The sequence below is a fragment of the Malus sylvestris genome, chromosome 6 (genome assembly GCF_916048215.2).
Source record: "Malus sylvestris chromosome 6, drMalSylv7.2, whole genome shotgun sequence".
In the NCBI taxonomy this organism is placed as follows: domain Eukaryota; kingdom Viridiplantae; phylum Streptophyta; class Magnoliopsida; order Rosales; family Rosaceae; genus Malus; species Malus sylvestris.
Window position 1 is genome coordinate 27,418,414 of NC_062265.1, and position 21,141 is coordinate 27,439,554.

Consider the following 21,141-nt stretch of genomic DNA (forward strand, 5'->3'; position numbering starts at 1 on the left):
TGCTACTTGAGTTAGGCTAGAATGTTTTGCAGATAGTTTTATGTTAGTATATTAGTTTTTTTGTTATAAGATATTAATTAGATATTTTGGAGTTAGAAAATGCATAATACTAAAAGATTTTAATTGATTTTTAATATTTTTAGAAAACATTAAATGAGTATAAAAGAAATAAATACATATAATTAGATAACTGGACTCACTCCTAAAAACACTCTTGATTTTGGACCTAGATCTAAAAGCCCCAAGAATTTTTCAATTTCTCTTCGAATACCTTAGTTTGGGTTTACATAATTTTATTTTAGTTAAACTATTATGATTCCAAAAAAATAAAAAAATAAAAAAAGGTACACGTGAAAAGGGTTTTAAAAATCGAAAAGTTCAACCGACCACCCACACATAATTTGTTGTACAAATTTGGTGTATGTGGGAAGAGGAAAGTTCAACTTGCCACCGCCACTTCAATTACACGTTGGTTAAAAGAATGGGGTTGCAAGATCACATGCACTAGGAAAGTAAATTGATAGATAGCCAAATTCTCACAAACCCTAGGGCATGTTTATGCTCGAGCCTCTCTCTTTGTAAAAAATTAAAAACCAGAGATCTGACAGCCCTAAGCTGCCGCCCCTCGCCCTTGCTCGGGGCTGGCGACAACCATTGTTTTAAAAATCGACCTAGGCACTAGATGGTAATCATCGTCATAATTAACCCATAGTCAAGTCGAAAATCGGGAAAAAGATTAGGAAAGTAATTAATAATTAAAATATTATGCATTCTTACGTTTAGCGCCACTTCCCCAGCATTTATCGCTGGCTTTTCTTGCTTTATGTTTATTAGTCTTCCACCTTTTCTATCTGCTTGTCGTCATTTTACAAACATAAACCTTATAATTTATCCCCACCCCAACCTGTGCTTTGACCCACGAGCGACAAACTACCCCGCCCCCGACCAGCATGCCGAATTTCTTTCGAGGCCAAGTATTATGCAACTTCAGCCATGGTAAAGTTATTTTACATATCCTCTTAGACTCATCCCTTTTCCATCTGTTACTGTATTTGTTTGTATATATTGGCACGGATTGGAGAAGCCTTGCAAGTAATACAAACTTATAAGGATTTGATCTCCGATTATATTAGGATTTTACTTTTAAATTTATACGATCACATTTCTAATTAATAATTTTATTCACAACAACTACTTAATTTTTATATTCATGTATAAAGTATATTCTCAAAATGTACCCGTCAATACGTCCGTAAAATGAATATTCCCGTAACGAACAATATTTAAAACCTATGTAACCCTGCATGTGAAAACAGGGTGTCAAAAGGGGTAGCATTAACTGTAACTTTACGTCTAAGGTTGCCAAAATCTCAGAAACAACCTCAATTGATGCTTTAAGTTGCAAAAGTTGATACTTTAAAAGCTTGCCAGATAACCGTGTGAATGGGTACCCATTTTCCATTTCGTATTAGAAATAGGGAATTTTAACGAAAAGTACCCGATACTGTTCACTTTAACGAAAAACCACATTTTTACACTAAAAAGTCAATCCTGGTACTATTCACTTTACCCTTTATTTTGTCTTTATCATTAAAACTCAAAGTTTTCAAGCTCTTTTCATTAGTTTTCCTTTAGAAATATATATGACGTTGATGCTAGGGCTAGGCACGGGCCGGTCTTAAAATTGAAGGGACTGGACTAGATTCGGGTTAAAAAAAAAAAAAGAGCAGGTTGGGACAGGTATAACAAATTAGATTACATGAACTGGACCTAACTTGGCCCGTTTCAAATAGGCCGGTTCGAGCTGGGTCCACGGGTTTTTTATTTTTTTATTTTTTATTTTTTATGGAGAACAATATTCTACAGCAGCACATCAGCTGCACAGATTGAAGAAAAAAAATTTATGATCTAAGCAAACCCCATCAAGAACAATATTCTATAGCAATGTAAAAAAAAATTCATGTTTTACAACAGCACAACAGTTGCACAGATTGAAGAAAAAAGCCTGATTTTTTTTTCAGCTGCACATTGATGAAAATCTAGAAGAAAACCCCCAAATTAGAAATCCCGCATCAGAATTAATTACCTCAAATAATATAAGTAATCAAACGAAAGTTTGAACAATTAAGTGAGTAAGCAAGTAAACCCAGATAAGAATTAGCTCAAGAACTATAGTCCAATTCAAATCGAAAACCCACATCAGAATTACATACATCCCAATAGATCAAACTACAAACACAAAAAATTATGCAAAATATGGGAAGGACTAGGTTTAGATTTGGCAGATTTAAGCATCAATTAACATTAGAGGTTAAAGAATTCACCTGAATTGGCGGCGGCGATGGAGTGTCGTTGGTCACGATGACGATGATGTCGTCGAGGAGGAGAGAAGGAGAATCGAGAAGATGGGTGGTGCGGTTGGCTGGGTTCTTTAAGACTGGGATGTCGTCGAGGAAAACAATTCAGAAGATTGGTCATCGTGATGGTTGCCAGGGCCCAAACTCGCGACGGTAATGATATGGGGGTGGTGAAGGAGATGACTGACGGGGAGTGACGGAGTGTGGGTGCAACAGTGGAAGGGAGGGGACGATGCACGTGAGAGAGTCGAGGACTCGAGTCTGTAATTAGAAAGGAGACCTAGGGTAAAAACTAACGGTGAAGATTGGATGGTATGTTACTTTTCAATCTCGTCCGTCCATTGCAATTACAAACAAGCTGGTCCGGGGCCCTATTTTTCTATACATCTGGAATCGGCCCGCCCCTAAAATGCCATCACCCTGCCCCACCCCATTTCCCTTATTAAAAAATTGGAACCAACCCGTATCCGCCCCGAACCTTGATTACCTGCCGTGATCCGCGCTTCCTATACCCGTTTGCCCACTCCTAATTGATGGTGGTAGTGACAAAAAACGGCGGTAGATAGGGATGGTATTGGAGATGCGGTGGTAGCGGTGGTGGCGATAGCAAAGGTAACGGTGGTAGACTGGTAGCTAGGTATCCTTTGGATACACATTGTCTACTCCCTCTCAATCGACCACCTTGTGTTAGGTTTGGAATTTATGTCACATGCACGGCTCACAATTGATTCCAATTCTTACGGAAAAGACATGAAATCAACGTACAGAGAAGGCCAATGATGAAACAGCCACTTGACAAAGGGCCTTGCATTTTATACACATGACAATCGAGGTTGATTATATAGGGCGATTAATCCAACAAAATAAAAATGGGTGGATTAATCTGAAATAACAAATTAATATTATGGTCAATAGTTCAAGTACTAATATTATCGAGAGATTTTGTGATAAAACCAAACATATGTCGATTATGCAAATGATTAAGTTAATACAATATTGATTTGACTAGCAGTAAACTGCTAGATCGACTCTAAATCTTGACGTTTTATATTCAAATCGAAAGAAATCTCTAGCTCACCATCGAAGAAATAGTTGGAGCGCATACACGGAACTACAAGAGTTTGTTTTTGTTTCATTCCTCTTAACGTTGGAAGATATTTCAAGTTCGAGTCCTGCTCTTTTATCTAAAATTAAAAAATGAGTAAAAAAATATAGGAAACACAGAAAACATATTCATGCCACATGAGAGATAATATTTTAATATGCACAAGAACATCGTAAATTATGACAGATAAGCAATCACACCTGCAATGAAATTTCCAAATACTTAAATATATAACGTGAAGGTCAGAGACTAGGAAGTAATTAAGCACTTTTCTATTAGTTTTGTCTTAACTCATAAATTAATCATCCTCAGATTTGTCTGAGATGCTAATTTCCAATCCTCCTATGATCCCATCACGTTCATGTAACTTGCTTATTTGACCACACCACGTACTCCACAGCCTCATAGAATGTGGAAAAGAACAAGAACCTAACTTAAGAAATTGGAACTCTTTATAACATTTTTATCCTGATCAATACTCTATCCCTAGTGAAGCAAATCTTACAATCTGTTATGATAACTAAAATCAACTGGCCAAAGACGAATTTGAACCATATTATGCTAGCTCATTATGAGGCTCAGCCCACCTTTCTTTAGTGTAGATAATATTGTTTGTTAAAAGAAAAAAAAAACTGAAATCAATTGGCGTCACTCTTTAACTAAAACGCTCAAAGTTATTGCTTCGTAGGCTGATTATGAGTAATTTTTTAGTATAACCATCACACCAATAAGTGGTTATCAAGTGGTGTCATCAATCCACTCATATTATAAGCCCTGTATCAATGTATTAATGCTAGACCATTGGTTCATGAAATATTCGTCATATTTTTCACTCATATTGTAATACATGGATTGTTTTTACTAGGTCTATGACATATATATTAATCATGTCGTTCACTCATATAATAAGAAGTGAGATTAATAATATGTTGGTCACTCATATTATAATAGTATGACTGTCACTCAAAATATTTCGTAGATGGCACGTTAGCATGTCTTCTTATTGAAGAATGTAAGTCCAATATATATAAAATTAAAAAATTAAAAAAAAACACAAACATAATAAAATACAACATACATTGAGTAGTTTTCAGTTCCACTACTCTAATATCGTGGATCCAAGCTTTTTGTAAAACAACCTCACACCTATTGGTATACACGAACAGTTAAACTGAGGACAATATCGGTATTATCATTACTACTGTTGATCCCTCATGTTGTCATTATAAGAGAGACACTACATATTGACCTTCTCGTAGTTATAGTGAACTTTGGTCAGACCAGGAAGATTAGTTTACAGCTATGCGATCTACACAAATCACACACCTGCGGTCAAATTCATATTATATTTATACAGCAAGTTCAAACCAGACAACCAAAAAACCAATCATTCACCACTCATCCATTTTCCATATTCATCAGAGATCTCAACTATCCCACATAGAATTTTGATGCAGCAGCAGACTTAGCTTCTCTGATCATCATCTGATCAGTGATCGCCAGCCGTCGACTCCATCTGGAAATAAAAGATGGTCCTACTCCATGGGAAGTTCAAGGCCTTCGCCAACAGCAGATGGCTGGTGTTCGTGTGTGCAATGTGGATCCAATCCTTTGCAGGAGTAGGGTACCTTTTTGGGAGCATATCACCTGTGATCAAGTCCACCATGGGCTACAGCCAGAGACAGTTGGCAATTCTTGGAGTGGCCAAGGACTTGGGGGACTCTGTAGGGTTTGTGGCTGGAAGCCTGTCTGAAATATTGCCCACCTGGGGACTTTTGGTAATTGGAGCAGCCTTCAACTTTGTTGGGTATGGCTTGCTTTGGCTTATAGTCTCTCAGACTTTGCCTGCTTTCCCTCTCTGGGTGGTGAGTTAATTTGTTCAACTTCAATCCAAAGTCTCATTCTCTTCATCAAAGTCTTCTTGTCTTTTTTTTCAATTTTCATTTTTATGATTGGTTTTGGATGTTCGGGACGGCTCCTATAAGGGCCAAAAGCGTTTTCTGGCAACCAAAAGTGCTTTTGTGATTCTAGATCATAGGAGCGCTGTGTGGAGAAGTAAGGCGCTTCATGCTTCTTCAGGAAACACTTCCAACTAACTTTTTTAGAAAGTACTTGAATATTTAATAAAAAGCATACATTTTTTTAATAAAAACACTTAGCAAAACTCCTTACGAACTTGAGTACTTTCTATAAAAGTAATCTCGAACCGGGCTTAGGATTTGGAAAGGGTAAATAGGGTGAAATTTTTTCTGTTGGTAAATCAAATGGTAGGAAAAGAGAGGAGTTAAAGTGCTGACTGCTGATTCTTTGCTGCCTTTTGAGCTCGCTGCTTTTGCTTCTGTAGACGTCTTTGATGTGCAGTTAGAATTATCTATGGGAATTTGTTTGTGCATTCAATTGGAAAGAGTTGTTGTAGTCTATCTTAATGTTTTTTTCTTGGCATAAACTGTCATACAGTTTCTGTTCATGTCGAAGCTGAATTGGGGTGTGGATTTGGTTCAATTGATTCTTCGCTGCCCGTTTAGGCTCGTACTTTTGGTGTACTGAATTGGACGTGCAATTTGTTCATTGATATTTCAAAACTCTGCATTTTGTTGTGTCCAAAATTGGTAACCAAGTTTTTTTTCCCCCTTCTCTGCAGCTCTGCATTTGTATATTTGTGGGAACCAACGGAGAGACCTTCTTCAACACAGCAGCATTGATATCATGTGTGCAAAACTTCCCCAAAAGCCGGGGTCCTATAGTCGGGATCCTAAAAGGCTACGCCGGGTTGAGTGGCGCAATACTGACTCAGATTTATGCAATGATCAATGCTCCGAATGAATCCTCGTTGATTTTTATGATTGCAGTCGGTCCATCGATGGTTGCCGTTGCTCTGATGTTCATTGTTAGGCCTGTGGGAGGTCACAGGCAAGTGAGGCCATCTGACAATTCAAGCTTCCTATTTACTTACAGCGTTTGCCTTGTTCTGGCAGCTTATATGTTTGGAGTTTTGCTCCTTGAGGATTTGGTCAACATAAGTCAAACTTTGATCACATTGTGTGCAGTTATCTTGATCGTTCTCATTCTGCTTCCAATTGTGATCCCCGTCATACTGGTTTTCTTTTCCCAGCCAACACATTCTGTGCAGGAGAGCCTTCTCCTCGAATCGCAAAGTGAAGAAGCTGGAAAATCTGAGCAGGACAAGACTGAGGTCATTTTAAGTGAGGTGGAGAGTGAGGTGGAGGATGAGAAGTCTCGGGAAGTGGTTTCGCTTCCCATGTCCGAAAGACAGAAAAGAATTGCTCAGCTTCAGGCTAAGCTGTTCCAGGCAGCTGCTGTCGGAGCAGTGAGAGTTAAGAGGCGAAAAGGCCCTCATAGAGGAGAGGATTTTACTTTGTTGCAGGCATTGGTAAAGGCTGATTTCTGGCTCATATTTGTTTCCCTACTGCTGGCTGCTGGTTCTGGTTTGACAATTATTGACAATTTAGGTCAAATAACCGAGTCACTTGGGTACGATGATTCGAGTATTTATGTTTCCATGATCAGCATTTGGAACTTTCTTGGACGCGTTGGGGGCGGTTACTTCTCTGAGATTATAGTAAGGTGACATAATTTACAATCATAAATTTCGGTAAATATTTCCTTAATACATTTCATACGATGACCTACTAGTCCTAATGTGCATCTGTGTTGCTTTTACCAGAGATTACGCATACCCTAGACCCGTGGCCATGGCGGTAGTTCAGGTCATCATGGCACTCGGGCTTTTCTACTATGCCGTGGGATTGCCAGGGCAGATTTATGTGATTACTGTGCTGGTAGGACTTGGTTATGGTGCTCACTGGGCAATTTTGCCAGCTGCAGCCTCAGAGCTATTCGGGCTGAAGAGTTTCGGGGCCTTGTACAATTTTCTTACAATGGCAAATCCTGCTGGTACTCTTATATTCTCAGAAGTGATTGCCAGTGGAATATACGATCACTACGCAAAGGAACAAGCCGCACTCAGACGCCAAATTTCGGGTTCAATGCTCATAAAACCCCTCCGGGATGACGACTCACTCACTTGTGTTGGCACTGTATGCTATTCCATCACTTGTGGAATACTTTCAGGACTCTGCATTGTTGCTTTTGTCTTAAGTTTAATCGTTATTTATCGGACTAGGAGGGTTTATACACAGCTCTATGGATCGAGCAGTTGAGCTGCAAAAGCGAAAGGCAACTGGATACCTATGGCGATCAGCACATTGCGTCTGAAAGACCTTTCTTCCCTATGAATCCAAGCTCTGCACTGAACATGAAATGGAATTCTTTTCTTTTTCGTGTTACAACGGAAGAACAATTCGATGATAAACCAGAGTCCTCTCTGGTTGCTGCAACACGTTCCCACTCCAACAAGGATAAGGTTCTTCACTCCATCTCCAACAAGGACACGGGAGCAGCAGCCCAGTCCCAGTCCGAGAAGGATTTATAGTTCTTTTCCTATACTGATTTTATTTTATGTTTTCTGTATCCTTCTACACGATGACTTTGTAGCCCTATATATATCAATAAAAATTGGCTCACTCATTCATTGAGTTCTACAAATACATTCTATCATCTTTCATTCGAAAGATATGAAGAATATTTCATCCAACTGATCACGATATGTGAGCACAGTAGATTTTTTATTCATGATTGGAGCTCAGACATATTACAGTTCAATGAAAAATGAATAACGCTTCAACTTCTTGATATTTATATGTAAACAACATATGCAGTTGCCACAACATCAATAGCTTCAGAAGGCTGAGATTTCTTGAGGTTTAAGGAAAGATACCTGGAAAGTGAAGCCCGCCAAGTGGCCCAAAATCCAATTGAAGGCAAAAATGCCTATAGAACATGTTTGGTGGGCTGGATAATATAAGTCGTGATCAACTAAAATATACTTGAGTCTAGTCTACTGTTTATTGTGTCAAAGTGCGAGATGATAAAACTAGACATGATGAGTTATGAATTACAATAGAGTGGGTTATCAGTTATCTAACTTATCCTAAAGTTCATGTCAATCTAATCATATCCCTAAGGCTTAATCCCATTCAGCCCACCAAACAGGCTCATAGTGTAGTCTTTCACACTTTCTATTAGGGTGGAGCTATTTATACACTCTGGTTACCTCCTACACACATGTTAGTTTCTGTTCATTGATCTTTTTATTTTGATCCAATGGTTAAAAATTAAGAAGAGTGTGTAAGATATAAAAAGAGGTATGTCAATAGCACCATCATTTATGTTATAGTTTCAACTCTTCCTCATACAGTCAAGATTATTAATATGGAAAATATACAAAAATAAGAAACATATATAATTTTTTGTGAATGCCTAATATGGTTACTTTAATAAGGTAATTAGCTAACTCTCTTACTTAAGATGGCAAATTTTGTTGGTTTCCACGTCAGCATGAAATGGATTTTCTTGGTCAAAATAAAATCTACATAAATCCTTCAATATATGGAAGGAAACTAAACAGATATACATGCATATCCACCTGAGAGAATCTGAGGTTGTATACATTGGATTTTGTTTGCCAAAAATGGTAAAAAGTAAAATACATTGAACTTAATATCCATTAAATATTTTTTTTAAAGTATCCATTTTTGGGAGGATTACATAATTAATTTCAAATCCATGAGTAATAAAAGAAAATCTACCCATGACTTGAACAATAAAAGTGAAATTGGAGGATAAGATAATAAATTTTAAATTTTCATTGTGTTTACTTGCAAACTAAGTTATGTTATAATTTTGTTCAAAAAAAAGTTATGTGATAATTAAGTTTTAATTTTACACAAATGCATTATTCAGTAGTTCTTTTAAATAGATAAGCTCATAGCTTGTACAACGGTTCAAGAATGTGACCGAAAGGGACAGTATGTAATATAACATCGATGAGAATAAAATAAACTTAGACAAAATATGTGGCAAAACAAGATTTAAATTTTCGTAACCTTGTATTCCTAATTAAAATTGCCGTATTAGGGAAAAATAAATATGGCAACGTAGGAATGTAGCAACCATGCATACCAAAACAAAAACTAAGCCGAATTGCAACAATGGTCCCTGTGTTTATCCGAGATTTCACTTTTGTCATTGTAGAAATTTTGTTTCACTTTGTACAAGGACGAAAGTGAAATCTCAAATAAACTAGGACCATTGTTGCAAATCGGCGCAAAATATAACCATGGTTAGGGTCTTAAAATGGACATGTGGCACGATTTACAAGAAACTAAAATTACATCGATGGTCCCTATAGTTTATCCGAGATTTCATTTTGCCATTGAAGGTTTTTTGTTTCACTTTCTACGAGGTCGAAAGTGAAATCTCAGGCAAACTACAGGGACTATCGTTGCAATTTCGCCAAAAAATTAACCATGGTTAGGGTTTTAACCATAGGCCAACAAATGATTAGGTGGCATCATTTTACAAAAGCCGATGCTACACCTATATATATGTGTCTGGATGTATAGAAAAATGTACATGCAAAACTCCTCAGCTACTGAAAGAATTGCACCAAAAAATATAAAAAAAAATCCAGAAGTTGGGATTATTTGAATTTTGATCAAGGCAAATAGAGGGCGAGCATAAAAATTTTGTGGAGAATTCATCAGTGGCGTCTCTTTGACCAAAATATTGAAACTGGTAAAGTTCATATCTCTTATATATATATGTTTCTGTATGGTTTCACTGTGGCATATATGGATTTATTTTTGCTGTTTCTTCTCATAAGTTATCAGCAATGCTAATGATAATCTAGGGATTTAGTCAAAGCTACTGAAATTGGGCAGGTTGGATGTGTAATTTGAAGTCTTATTCGCAGCTATTTGGATTGTTTGCATGTCTTTGTGCTTGTGAGGGATTTGCATATTTCATCATATATCTTCAAATTTTAGTAAATTTGAGAACTTGATATTTGGTTTTTGTTCTTAATTGTTCAAACTTGGAGCTTGGTTTTTCTGTTTGATTTCAATTTCTTATTCACTTGAAGTGTTTGATAGCTGAGATTTTACTTCTAAGAAGGAATTCTCATTTGGTTTTGTGATGAATTGTGGGAAACGAAAAACTTGGAATTCAGATATATACATACACCCTGTGATCTGTCGTTAGGATCACCAGAGTTTCGTGGGAACAAAATAGGCCGTTGGATTTCATTTTGCGGCCTCTTGTTGATTGGGATCATGGTTTTTCCGATTAGTTGGATGTCATTGTGCTTTTGTTGATTCAACCTGTGTTTATTTGAAAGTTCAATGCTTTAACTTGTTGAGTTTTGTAGATACGTGATTTCCCGAGTAATTTGTTGTATTGAGTATTCTAGATTATGAGGTGTTAAAGATTCGGTAACTGATATATCTTAGGACATTGCAATCATATGATTCTCAATGTGCTTTTGTTAATTCAACCTGTGTTTATTTGAAAGTTCGGTGCTTTAACTTGTTGAGTTTTGTAGACACGTGATTTCCCGCGTAATTTGTTGTATTGAGTATTCTAGATTAGGAGGTGTTAAAGATTCTGTAACTGATATATCTTAGGACACTGCAATCATATGATTCTCAATGTGCTTTTGTTAATTCAACCCGTGTTTATTTGAAAGTTCGGTGCCTTAACTTGTTGAGTTTTGTAGATACGTGATTTCCCGCGTAATTTGTTTGATCGTTGTATTGAGTATTCTAGATTAGGATGTGTTAAAGATTCGGTAACTGACATATCTTAAGAAGATTCGGTAACTGAATGTGGAATTTGTGTAACATTGCAATCATATGGTCCTCAATGTGCTTTTGTTAATTCAAACTGTGTTCATTTGAAATCTCGGTGCTTTAACTTTGTTGAGTTTTGTAGATACTTGATTTCCCGCGTTATTTATCTTATCGTTGTATTGAGTATTCTAGATTAGGAGGTGTTAACAATTTGGTAACTGATATATATTAGGAAGATTCGGTAACTGAATGTGGAATGTGTGTCGCATTGCAGTCATATGATCCTTACTGTACTTTTGCTAATTCTTCCTGTGTTTATTTGGAAGTTCAGTTCTTTAACTTGTTGAATTTTATGGATACGTGATTTCCCGCGCATATTTTTAATCATTGAATTGAGTAATTCTAGATCAGAAGGTGTCAAAGATTCGGTAACTGATATATATGAGAAGCATTCATTAGCCCTTTTTTTCTATGTTTGTAGTTGTTGTGTTTGATTGATCACGTCTGTATTTTTCTTGATAATCTTTGCATCTTTGTCTAATATCTGAGTTAATTCCGTTTCCTTATTGTGATTTTTCTGTTTTCCAATCTCAGCTGAAAAAATCGGGTGTCAGATAAGAACAATGTCCAGGTTGATTCTTATTTCGCAACGTGGCAGTCTATCAATAACAGAAGCATCAAGGGAAATATTGTGCGCAGACACAGAGAGTCACCAACCAGTGAAAATGGAATGTAATAAAGACGAGGCCCTCAAGGCGAAAGAGGTCGCAGAGTTGAAGGCTTCAGAGCGTGACTTCTCTGGGGCTCTAAGATTTGCTTTAAAGGCGCGGAGCTTGTATCCCGAGCTTGATGGTCTTCCTCAGCTTTTGACAACTCTTTATGTTCACACCTCCGCTCAGAAGGGAACAACTGGTGAGACCGATCACTATAAGGTCCTTGCTGTGGAACCGTTGGCTGACAAGGGCACAATCCGAAAGCAATACAAGAGACTGGCTCTCTCTCTTCATCCAGATAAAAATAAATCTGTAGGCGCAGACAGTGCTTTCCAAATTGTTAAGGAAGCCTGGAATTTGTTGTCTGATGAAGACGAGAGATTTCTTTATGACCAGAGGCGGAGCTTAAGCTACATGGTTGAAAGAGTTTCGGATTGCAAATCATCCACAGCGATGAGTCAGAATGGTTTTCATACCTTCTCCAACTATAATCAGTCAAACGGAAGGGATCAGTGGAGTGCTAATTATACTGACCCTTTTACTACAATGAGTTGGAATGCTTTCCATACCTTCTCCAACTATAATCAGTCAAACAGAAAGGATCAGTGGAGTTCTAATTATACCGATCCTGTTACAGCAATGAGGCGGAATGGCTTCCACACCTTCTCCAACTATAATCAGTCAAACGGAAGGGATCAGTGGAGTGCTAGTTATACCAATCCTGTTACTATGAGTCAGAATGGTTACCATACCTCCTCCAACTATAATCATTCAAACGGAAGGGATCAGAGGAGTGCTACTCGTAATGAGCCTACTGGAGTAACGAGTCAGGATGGTTTCTATACCTCCTCCGACTATAATCATTCAAACGGAATGGATCAGAGGAGTGCTACTCCTGCCGAGCCTACACCAATGTGTCAGAATGGTTCCCATACCTCCTCCAACTATAAGCATTCAAACGGAAGGGATCAGATGAGTGCTACTCATTCTGTGCCAACAGGAGTAACAAGTCAGGATGGTTTCTATACCTCCCACAATAATCATTCAAACGGAAGGGATCAGAGGAGTGCTACTTCTGTCGAGCATACTAGACCATTGTGCCAGAATGATTTCCATACCCCCTCCAACGATAGTCGTTCAAACAGAAGGGATCAGAAGGGTGCTACTTCTGTCGAGCCTACTACACCAGTGTACCAGAATGATTTCCATACCTCCTCCAACGATAATCATTCAAACGGAAGGGATCAGAGTAGTGCTAGTGCTAGTCATACCAAGCCTATTAGACTCAATACCAAGCCTACTAGACGCAATACCAAGCCTAGTAGACCTCCTTCTCTACCGAAACAGACATTTTGGACAGTGTGCAGTAGTTGCAAGATGCATTTTGAGTATCTTAAGACTTATCTGAACCACCACCTTCTGTGTCACAACTGCAATCAGGGCTTTTTAGCTCTTGAGACACCAGCCCCAAAAGTACCCAATTTGACATCCTCTCCATGGATTTCCTACTTTCAGCGAAAGGGTTCTGGGCAGCGCAACAGGACCAAGAAGACCTGTGCTCCAGGAAGTTCACAAACTGCTACCGTAAATGTGGGATTAGCTGGAAATTCTGGAGTTGACACATCAACACAAGATTTGGCAGGCAAAGGGCAAGTACCAGGTTCCTGTGCTGGTCAAACTGCAAGTGACGTTCGCCAAGAATTTGGGGAATCAAAGAGAAGGCATGAAGAGGCGTTTCCAAATAAGAAGGTGCATACGTGCAATCTTGATGCTTTTAAGAAAACAGATGCTGCCTTAGCTTCTGAGTCTCCTACCTCTGCTTCCAGTTCTGTACCCAACAAAGAGATGCCTACGAAGAAAAGGCATCTGAGCGGGCAAGAGATAGGAATGGCTAATGGAGGAGTTGCTATGGACAGTGTATTCGGACCTAACAATGGTAGTGTTGGTACAGGAAGTTTTGATGTAGCTGGAACGCTTGAACTTAACTTCACAAGGAATCTGCCCATAATACAAGTGAGGAGTGCGTTGCAAGGAATGATTCAGAAAGAAATTTCCCAGAAGCTTAAAGTGTGGAAGGAGGCTGCTGCGTCGAAGACTTCATTTACACCAAAAGCTGCCGCAGATAGTAACCAGGTGAAAGAGAAGCAAAAGGAAGAAGCTTGTCAGCGTGGTGTAAAAACTAGTGTTACAGGATGTACGGCATTTGTGAATCCCAAGAAGTCTTCCCTTGCCAATTCTCATGTGGACACTGATATGGAGCAACAAGATACAGTGAAAATGACTGTTCCAGACCCTGATTTTCATGATTTTGACAAGGATCGTACAGAAAAGTCATTTGGTAGCAACCAGGTTTGGGCCATCTACGATGAAGATGATGCCATGCCCCGTTATTATGCTATGGTTCACAGTGTGATATCTTTGAAACCGTTCAAACTTAGCATGAACTGGCTCAACGCCAAAACTAACAGCGAGATTGCTCCACTAGATTGGATTGCTTGTGGTTTTTCTAAGACTAGCGGGGAACTTCGGAAAGGGAAGCACGTAGTCTATGACCATCTTCCTTCTTTCTCACACAAGGTGGTTAGGTGGACAAAAGGCAAAAGAGGAGCTATCTGCATATATCCATCAAAAGGAGAAGTCTGGGGACTGTTCAGGAACTGGTCCCCCGTTTGGAACGAACATACCCCAGATGACGTTATTCAGAAATATGATATGGTGCAAGTGCTTGAAGATTACAACGAGGAGCAAGGCGTGAAAATTGTCCCACTGGTTAAAGTAGCAGGTTTCAAAACAGTGTTCTGCCAACATTGGGACCAAAGTAAAATCATGAAAATTCCAAGGGAAGAACTCTTTCGTTTCTCCCACCAGGTCCCTTCTATAAGTCTCACCGGAAATGAAGGTCACAATGTTCCGAAAGGATGCTTGGAGCTTGATCCTGCGGCTACTCCCTTGGAACTGCTTCAGGTGGAATCAGAAGAATATGAGGATGACATGGAGGTGACAGGTGAAGGATGTAATGGTGAAGATCCGGTTGGATTGTCAAAAACCACCAAGGAAGAGGCTCAGGTGGATAATGGCAAAGTAACTAAAGAAACGGGCTTGATAGAAGAGGCTGAGAAAAAAGACTTGGCAGACATGATGAAGAGGGAGAAGGAACGCCAAGGGCCGACGTTGCTAGTGTATAGTCGGAAATGTTTCAGGGAAGACAAAAAGAAGGGTGCCGACTGCTAAGTGATTGCAGATTTAGTGGACTGGTCGTTAACAGAAGTAGAAGACTCGTAATCTTGTATCCACCCCGTGGAATTGGAAGTTCATCCCCTTTTCCTGCATCTTCTTCTCCAATTAACAGTTATCATGAGTTGCAATACTAAGGTATATCGGTTTTAGTTCTCGTATCTTTATATTGATGAATCCACAGTTTTGTCCGAAGGCGTGCAAATGCCCTTGAGACAAGTTTCAGTTGTATTTTCAATTTGAACAACAGTTTAGGAGCTTTTATTTTCGAAGTTTTAGTACCCGGAGAAGGACTTTTTCGATGTTGCAGCTGGTCGAAAATGCAGACCTAGGAGCTGCTAGATCTTTTTATTGGTATACCGAAAAATGGTTTATGGGTTTGTTTTCTGTGTTGTATCAAACTTGGATAAACTCTTGAGCCAAAGCAGAAAGAGTAAACTGAATGAAATATTCAAGTTGTTAGTTCCTTGTGCTACTTGCTTTTGATTGCTGTTCTCATAACTTTATCATATACTTGATTCTTGTTCGTGTTAAATTTCAGCATTTCACATTCATTTTTGAGGGATTTCGAATCCGGATCGTGGTATTTGTCTTGTAAATGTTTTGGTAAGTTTCTACAGGTCTTGTGTTTTTCAAAGAAAATGCTAAGATTGCAGGAATACTTGTGAAATCCCTGTGTTTTCATAGCTTTGAGTAAGCAAATGGTGCTAAAAACTGAGTTACACGAAAAGGAGTTAAAAATAATGTTTGGTAGGTTAAGAAAATGCAACGTAGAAATAGAGAGAAACTTCGGCGTAACCAACACTAGATGAGATCCGTATTCATAAAGTCATGTTTTCGTGAGAACTGTATTAAGGATGACGAAAAATTTCTGCAAAGCAATTATCACACCAAGTAAGATTAAAATACATAAAATCTTATGTGTTTGCGAGAATAGTGTTGACGCTACAAATAGCATGATCCGAGGGTCCGTGCACAAGTTTTTTTTAGAGAGTTCGAAAGTGTCTTAGAATAAAGCACTGCATGAAAACTGGATACAAGATTCTCATTCTTGTTTTGGTAAATGTTGTTTAAAGTAAGGGACAGTAGGCATAAGTCAACTACAAAGTGTTTGCTTTTGCTCATTGACTTTTAAATATTTTGAATAGTCGGCAAGCCTAACTTGCAGGTTCTGTTTCGATGCCCGATCGCTTAAATATAGAAACTCACTAGTTCGAAACATCGAATTCGGATCTCTCATATTGTTTTTGTTTATTAGAAAGTTGTACGTACTTCGCGCTTTTACCATTGAGCCACTTGTTGTGGTTCAATCTGTTTTTTAAATTAAGTTTAATTATAAGATATTTATATCAAGAAACTCTACAGTTTTCCAAGCGAAATGTGTTTAAGATAAATTAAATATAACTAATTCCGAATAGGTTGATTACAAGTAAAAAATATTATAATATAGGTAGCTAAAAATGATTTATATGTGATATAGGTAGATTATCGACAAAAAAATGTATGATACATGTATATTAAATAAGTAAAAAGATTGTTTTGCATCATGATTGAAGAGATTTAATTCTTAGATTTTCGATATTATTATTATTTTTTTAATTTTTTAGTTTTATCACAGTCTTATATTATGCACTTACGGCTGATGAAAGCATAAGAGAGAGATTGATGCATATGGTGACTATTTTAAAGTGTTAATAACAAATGAAGTTATTTTTGCAGTATTATTTTTCCCATTCGCACACCTCTATTCATTTTTAATTTTTGAAGTGACCAAACCAACAAAATTTAACAAACATAAATAAGCAGGAATGTGCAGAAATAGAAATTTGGTGACCGAAAATCATTTCAAAATAACTATTCCTCTATATTGTATTTCCTCAAGATTCCAATGTATGAAACTCTTATGGGCGAGACGTTTGTATAAAATATATTTTCTTTTTCTCCTGTCAATACGAAACTCAAACAAATTGGCACGAATGTGTTCACCGCACAATGGGCTATCAATAATGAGGTTTAAATTCACCTTTGGCGAGAATCAAACTTAAGACCTCTCACTTACAAGTAAAGATGAATATCACTAGACTGTAGTACTAAGTAACAAAATAGTGCTATAAAATATTCATTCCAAATATGTATACTTTGTAACATATTATGCATCTATAAGATACTTAAGAGAAGGCTTTTCGTCGATTACTTTTGATAATGTTTGGCTATACCTTATTTGTATTTACAAAACAAAATAAAATAAGTTAATATAATAAAAAATAAACAATGATAAACGAATACTTAATTTTTTATACAACGATACACTAAAAGGTGGGAGATAAATTGCAATGTTGCTACTTGCCCTATATGTAATGTGCAATTTTGCTACTTGATTTTCCAACTGACACAATTAACGTAGTAAGTTTGTTAAGAGTGGTTGCACTCTCTTGACTGCAAAGATAATAAAAATATATCTAAGCTAAGTTTTTTTTTGAAGAGCATATCTAAGCTAAGTTTGGCCCTCCTTATCTGCTAGAAAATATGGAGGGAAAGATATCGAGTGGTTTTGCTATCAGAAATGAGGTTGGAGAACTAATTGTTGCTGGTGCTGGATACTTGGTGGATAATTCAATATATGTAGCGGAATGCGGCTTTGTGGGATGCTCTCTGGATGGCAAGAAGTAGAGGTTTTAAGAAAATTTGTGTGGAAGTTGATTCTAAATTAGTGATTGACATCAATTTAGGATCCTGCAGTGTTCCTTGGCGTTTAAAAGTTATTGTTGAAGACATCAAAAGTTTGGCAGCCTTTTTTGGATTCTATCTCTTGAACTCACATTTTTAGAGAAACAAATTTTCTAGCAGATGCGATTACCAGTGTCAGATTTCATTTTAATAATCTTCTTTGTGTGGGATAGATCGTTCGTTATCTATTGTGGCTCGCAAGATCTATTTATTTGAGTATGAGAACTCGTTGTGATCGTTGCCATACGGTTTAATTTATGTCTTAGTATTTAAATAAAACAAAAAAACAGAAAACCTAGGTGGTATAAGCATATTGGAAGACAAGAAAACCTCCCAATAAAAGAGCATCTGCAGGGCTGTGTTATATCCCATCCCTGTCTCAATTCCTCTCTCTCTCTCTCTCTCTCTCCTCGTATGATACACATCTCCAGCCCTTGAAATCCTCAAATCCCCACCACAAAAATCACCAAAAATCAAATCTCAATCCCACCCCCCACTCCCCCCAAAAAAACCCACCATTTGGTTCCTCCCCATCCCACCAATGGACCCCAACCCCAACTCTGGCGCCCCCACCTCCGCCGCCGCCGCCCCGACCCAGCAACCACCGCAAGCCCAATCCTCCCCCTACCCAGCAACCCAATCCTCCGTCCCCGCCCTTCCATTCCACCACCTCCTCCAGCAGCAGCAGCAGCAGCTCCAGATGTTCTGGACCTACCAGCGCCACGAGATTGAGAGCGTCAACGACTTCAAGAACCACCAGCTGCCGCTTGCCCGCATCAAGAAGATCATGAAGGCCGACGAGGACGTCCGCATGATCTCCGCCGAGGCCCCAGTCCTCTTTGCCAAAGCCTGCGAGCTCTTCATTCTCGAGCTTACCATCCGCTCCTGGCTCCACGCCGAGGAGAACAAGCGCCGGACCCTCCAGAAAAACGACATTGCCGCTGCCATTACCCGCACCGACATATTCGACTTCTTGGTGGATATAGTGCCCCGCGACGAGATCAAGGAGGAGGCGGTGGGGCTCGGAGGGATGGTCGGGGCGACGGCTAGTGGGGTGCCGTACTACTATCCGCCGATGGGCCAGCCGGCTGGTGGCCCCGGGGGGATGATGATAGGGAGGCCTGCGGTGGACCCCTCTGGGGTTTACGGCGTGCAGCCGCCGTCGCAGGCGTGGCAGTCGGTGTGGCAGACTGCGGCGGATGATGGGTCGTACGGGAGTGGAGGGAGCAGTGGACAGGGCAACCTCGACGGTCAAAGGTACTGTGTATCGTACTTATCTATCGAAATGTGGCTTCTTTCCGGAAAACTTTGATGATTCTTGATGTGGGAATTGTACTTTTGAAGTACTGAGTAACTGGGTTTGTGACAGTTTCATGGCTTCTTCGACAAATTTAACTTCTTTTCGGTTATGTTCTGTTTTCGTTAGCGTGATTAGGTGAAATGTGTAGCTTAATTTGTGATGTTTGAAATGGTTTCTTTGTGCTTGTCTTCTGCTTCGAATAGGGGTTACGGAATTGTTTGAAGGAGCTAAATTTTATAGGTTCCGAGGCATAACTTATCTTTATTCCAAGAGAAGCATTTGAGTGTTGTGTGATTCGGACTTTCGAGTTTGCAAAGATTATATCTTGGATGAATTGGATAATCTTATTAGACCATCTCCAACCCTTGGTTAAAACCTAAAATTTTCAACCTATAAAATTTAGGTTTTAATCCAGAAACAGTTTTTGCCCCTCAATCATTCTGGGTTAAATTTTTAGCTGAGATTATTAAAGAATGAATTTAGGATAATTTTTTTTCTTAAAGTAACTTAAAAAAAATAATTATGTAGACTATTCTTATTTAATTTTATGCACAATTTAACTTAAAAATATTTAGGTTCCGATATGTATTGAAAAATCACTAAACCGACCCCATGAAACTTGTGGAACACTATGAAAAAATATGAAACACATAAAAGAATTATTTTTAATTACCTTAGCCGTTGGATTTAAATTTGGACCGTCAGATTGTTTTTTATTACCCTTGGATTTGATCATATATAAAACTAAAGAAAATACACATATATGGTGGGTCAGTCATACTAACCCAAGGGGCATCCTGGCCTAAATTTGAGGCAGAAGGATTGGAGCAAGTTAGGGTAGGTTTAGAATGTAAAATTTGAGTTTTACTCCAAGGATTAGAATAGGTCTTAGAGTATCGAAGTTGATGCAACATGAAATTTGAGACCGCCATGTGCATCCAACTCTTGAAGGTAGTATTTCTGTGTGTATTGTTGCTATGGGGTTATGTACTCAAATTCAATGGCTTGATGATTTATGGATCTGCTTGTTTGGGGAAAAGAGTTTGAGGAGAATAAGGAAAATTATTATCACGATAAAGATGTTCCCTTTACTCGTGGTATAGTGATGATCCAACTCAAATTCCTTATGGGTTTCAGCTTCCATGTAATGGGGAAGGGTGGTCTTGGAACCATTGCAGCAGTCTATAGTACTGTCCGATGGTCGTCTTTGCAGAGTTGCCCTTATGTTTTCTGTTTCTCGAATCAACTTAAATGACGGGTACTTGCCATCCCAAAAACTGAAATCAAGCCAATTTGCTTTGTATCGATTGATTGATTCATCTTCCGAACGGACTACCTTCTGCATTTTCTTTGTCCTCACTTTGCTGACCTGCTATGGACTGTATATTACAAAACTTCGTGATCATGCATTAAAGAGTCTGCATTTTGCGGTGATGGTTCAAAATGCTTGTTGAGTTTATTGTCGGTTTTAATTCCTTCCGGGATTTTAGTTCCTTCTGCAAACTAGTCATTTTGTGAAGGGAATTTAGTTCCTTGGGTGCATCAGTGAAGGTGACCTTACTGACTAGCTGTATAATTGTGATCATTGAACCATTAGCATGAAACTTTCTAAGTTGTAGCACGAAACTTTGTAACTCGAAACGAATACTAATACCGAGTGTTTCCAATTTCTGTATGCAGTTAAAGAGACTAATTTGGGGATGATTTGCTGCGTGGGGGGCACGGAGGAACGATCGGCAGATGATTTTTGAATTGCTGAATTAATATTATTGTTCTTTCTTATGAGGATGACTTAAAGACCTGGTAAGACTATTGATCCAGAGCCGTTGGAAAATCACTGCTGTGTAATATTAAATGTGCAGTCTTCTATAATTTAGGCTATCTTCTCTCTTGTTGCTAACTCCAATCATTGTGGCTCATTTCTTATTAATCAAACCTCCTAGGTTTTAGCTCTCTCTCTCTCTCTCTCTCTCTCTCTCTCGGAAAATGATACACG

The 21,141-nt window shown here is 38.5% G+C and overlaps 3 protein-coding genes across 3 annotated transcripts; all 3 read left to right on the plus strand.

Moving 5' to 3' along the window:
• The first annotated feature begins 4,719 nt into the window (after positions 1 to 4,719).
• On the plus strand, positions 4,720 to 8,028 carry LOC126627058 (protein NUCLEAR FUSION DEFECTIVE 4-like). Its single transcript, XM_050296479.1, has 3 exons — positions 4,720 to 5,327; positions 6,104 to 7,047; positions 7,148 to 8,028. Exons 1-3 carry the CDS (start codon positions 4,992 to 4,994, stop codon positions 7,641 to 7,643), a joined length of 1,776 nt encoding a protein of 591 aa, XP_050152436.1. The 5' UTR covers positions 4,720 to 4,991; the 3' UTR covers positions 7,644 to 8,028.
• A 3,868-nt stretch (positions 8,029 to 11,896) lies between these two features.
• On the plus strand, positions 11,897 to 15,474 carry LOC126626911 (uncharacterized). The gene is made up of 3 exons (XM_050296311.1): positions 11,897 to 12,396; positions 12,481 to 12,779; positions 13,194 to 15,474. Exons 1-3 carry the CDS (start codon positions 11,897 to 11,899, stop codon positions 15,113 to 15,115), a joined length of 2,721 nt encoding a protein of 906 aa, XP_050152268.1. The 3' UTR covers positions 15,116 to 15,474.
• A 2,720-nt stretch (positions 15,475 to 18,194) lies between these two features.
• LOC126626497 (nuclear transcription factor Y subunit C-1-like) lies at positions 18,195 to 21,098 on the plus strand. The gene is made up of 2 exons (XM_050295839.1): positions 18,195 to 19,102; positions 20,826 to 21,098. Exons 1-2 carry the CDS (start codon positions 18,387 to 18,389, stop codon positions 20,827 to 20,829), a joined length of 720 nt encoding a protein of 239 aa, XP_050151796.1. The 5' UTR covers positions 18,195 to 18,386; the 3' UTR covers positions 20,830 to 21,098.
• Positions 21,099 to 21,141: the final 43 nt, after the last annotated feature.

Excerpts from the sequence above, each read along its gene's own strand:
- LOC126626911 (XM_050296311.1), top strand. The coding sequence starts at position 11,897 with ATGGAATGTAATAAAGACGAGGCCCTCAAGGCGAAAGAGGTCGCAGAG. Across the intron at positions 12,397-12,480 it reads CAGTCAAACGGAAGGGATCA|AAAGGATCAGTGGAGTTCTA; the intron begins GTGGAGTGCTAA and ends TCAGTCAAACAG. Across the intron at positions 12,780-13,193 it reads GGATCAGAGGAGTGCTACTC|ATACCAAGCCTAGTAGACCT; the intron begins CTGCCGAGCCTA and ends CTACTAGACGCA.
- LOC126627058 (XM_050296479.1), top strand. The coding sequence starts at position 4,992 with ATGGTCCTACTCCATGGGAAGTTCAAGGCCTTCGCCAACAGCAGATGG. Across the intron at positions 5,328-6,103 it reads CTGCTTTCCCTCTCTGGGTG|CTCTGCATTTGTATATTTGT; the intron begins GTGAGTTAATTT and ends CCTTCTCTGCAG. Across the intron at positions 7,048-7,147 it reads TTCTCTGAGATTATAGTAAG|AGATTACGCATACCCTAGAC; the intron begins GTGACATAATTT and ends TGCTTTTACCAG.
- LOC126626497 (XM_050295839.1), top strand. The coding sequence starts at position 18,387 with ATGGACCCCAACCCCAACTCTGGCGCCCCCACCTCCGCCGCCGCCGCC.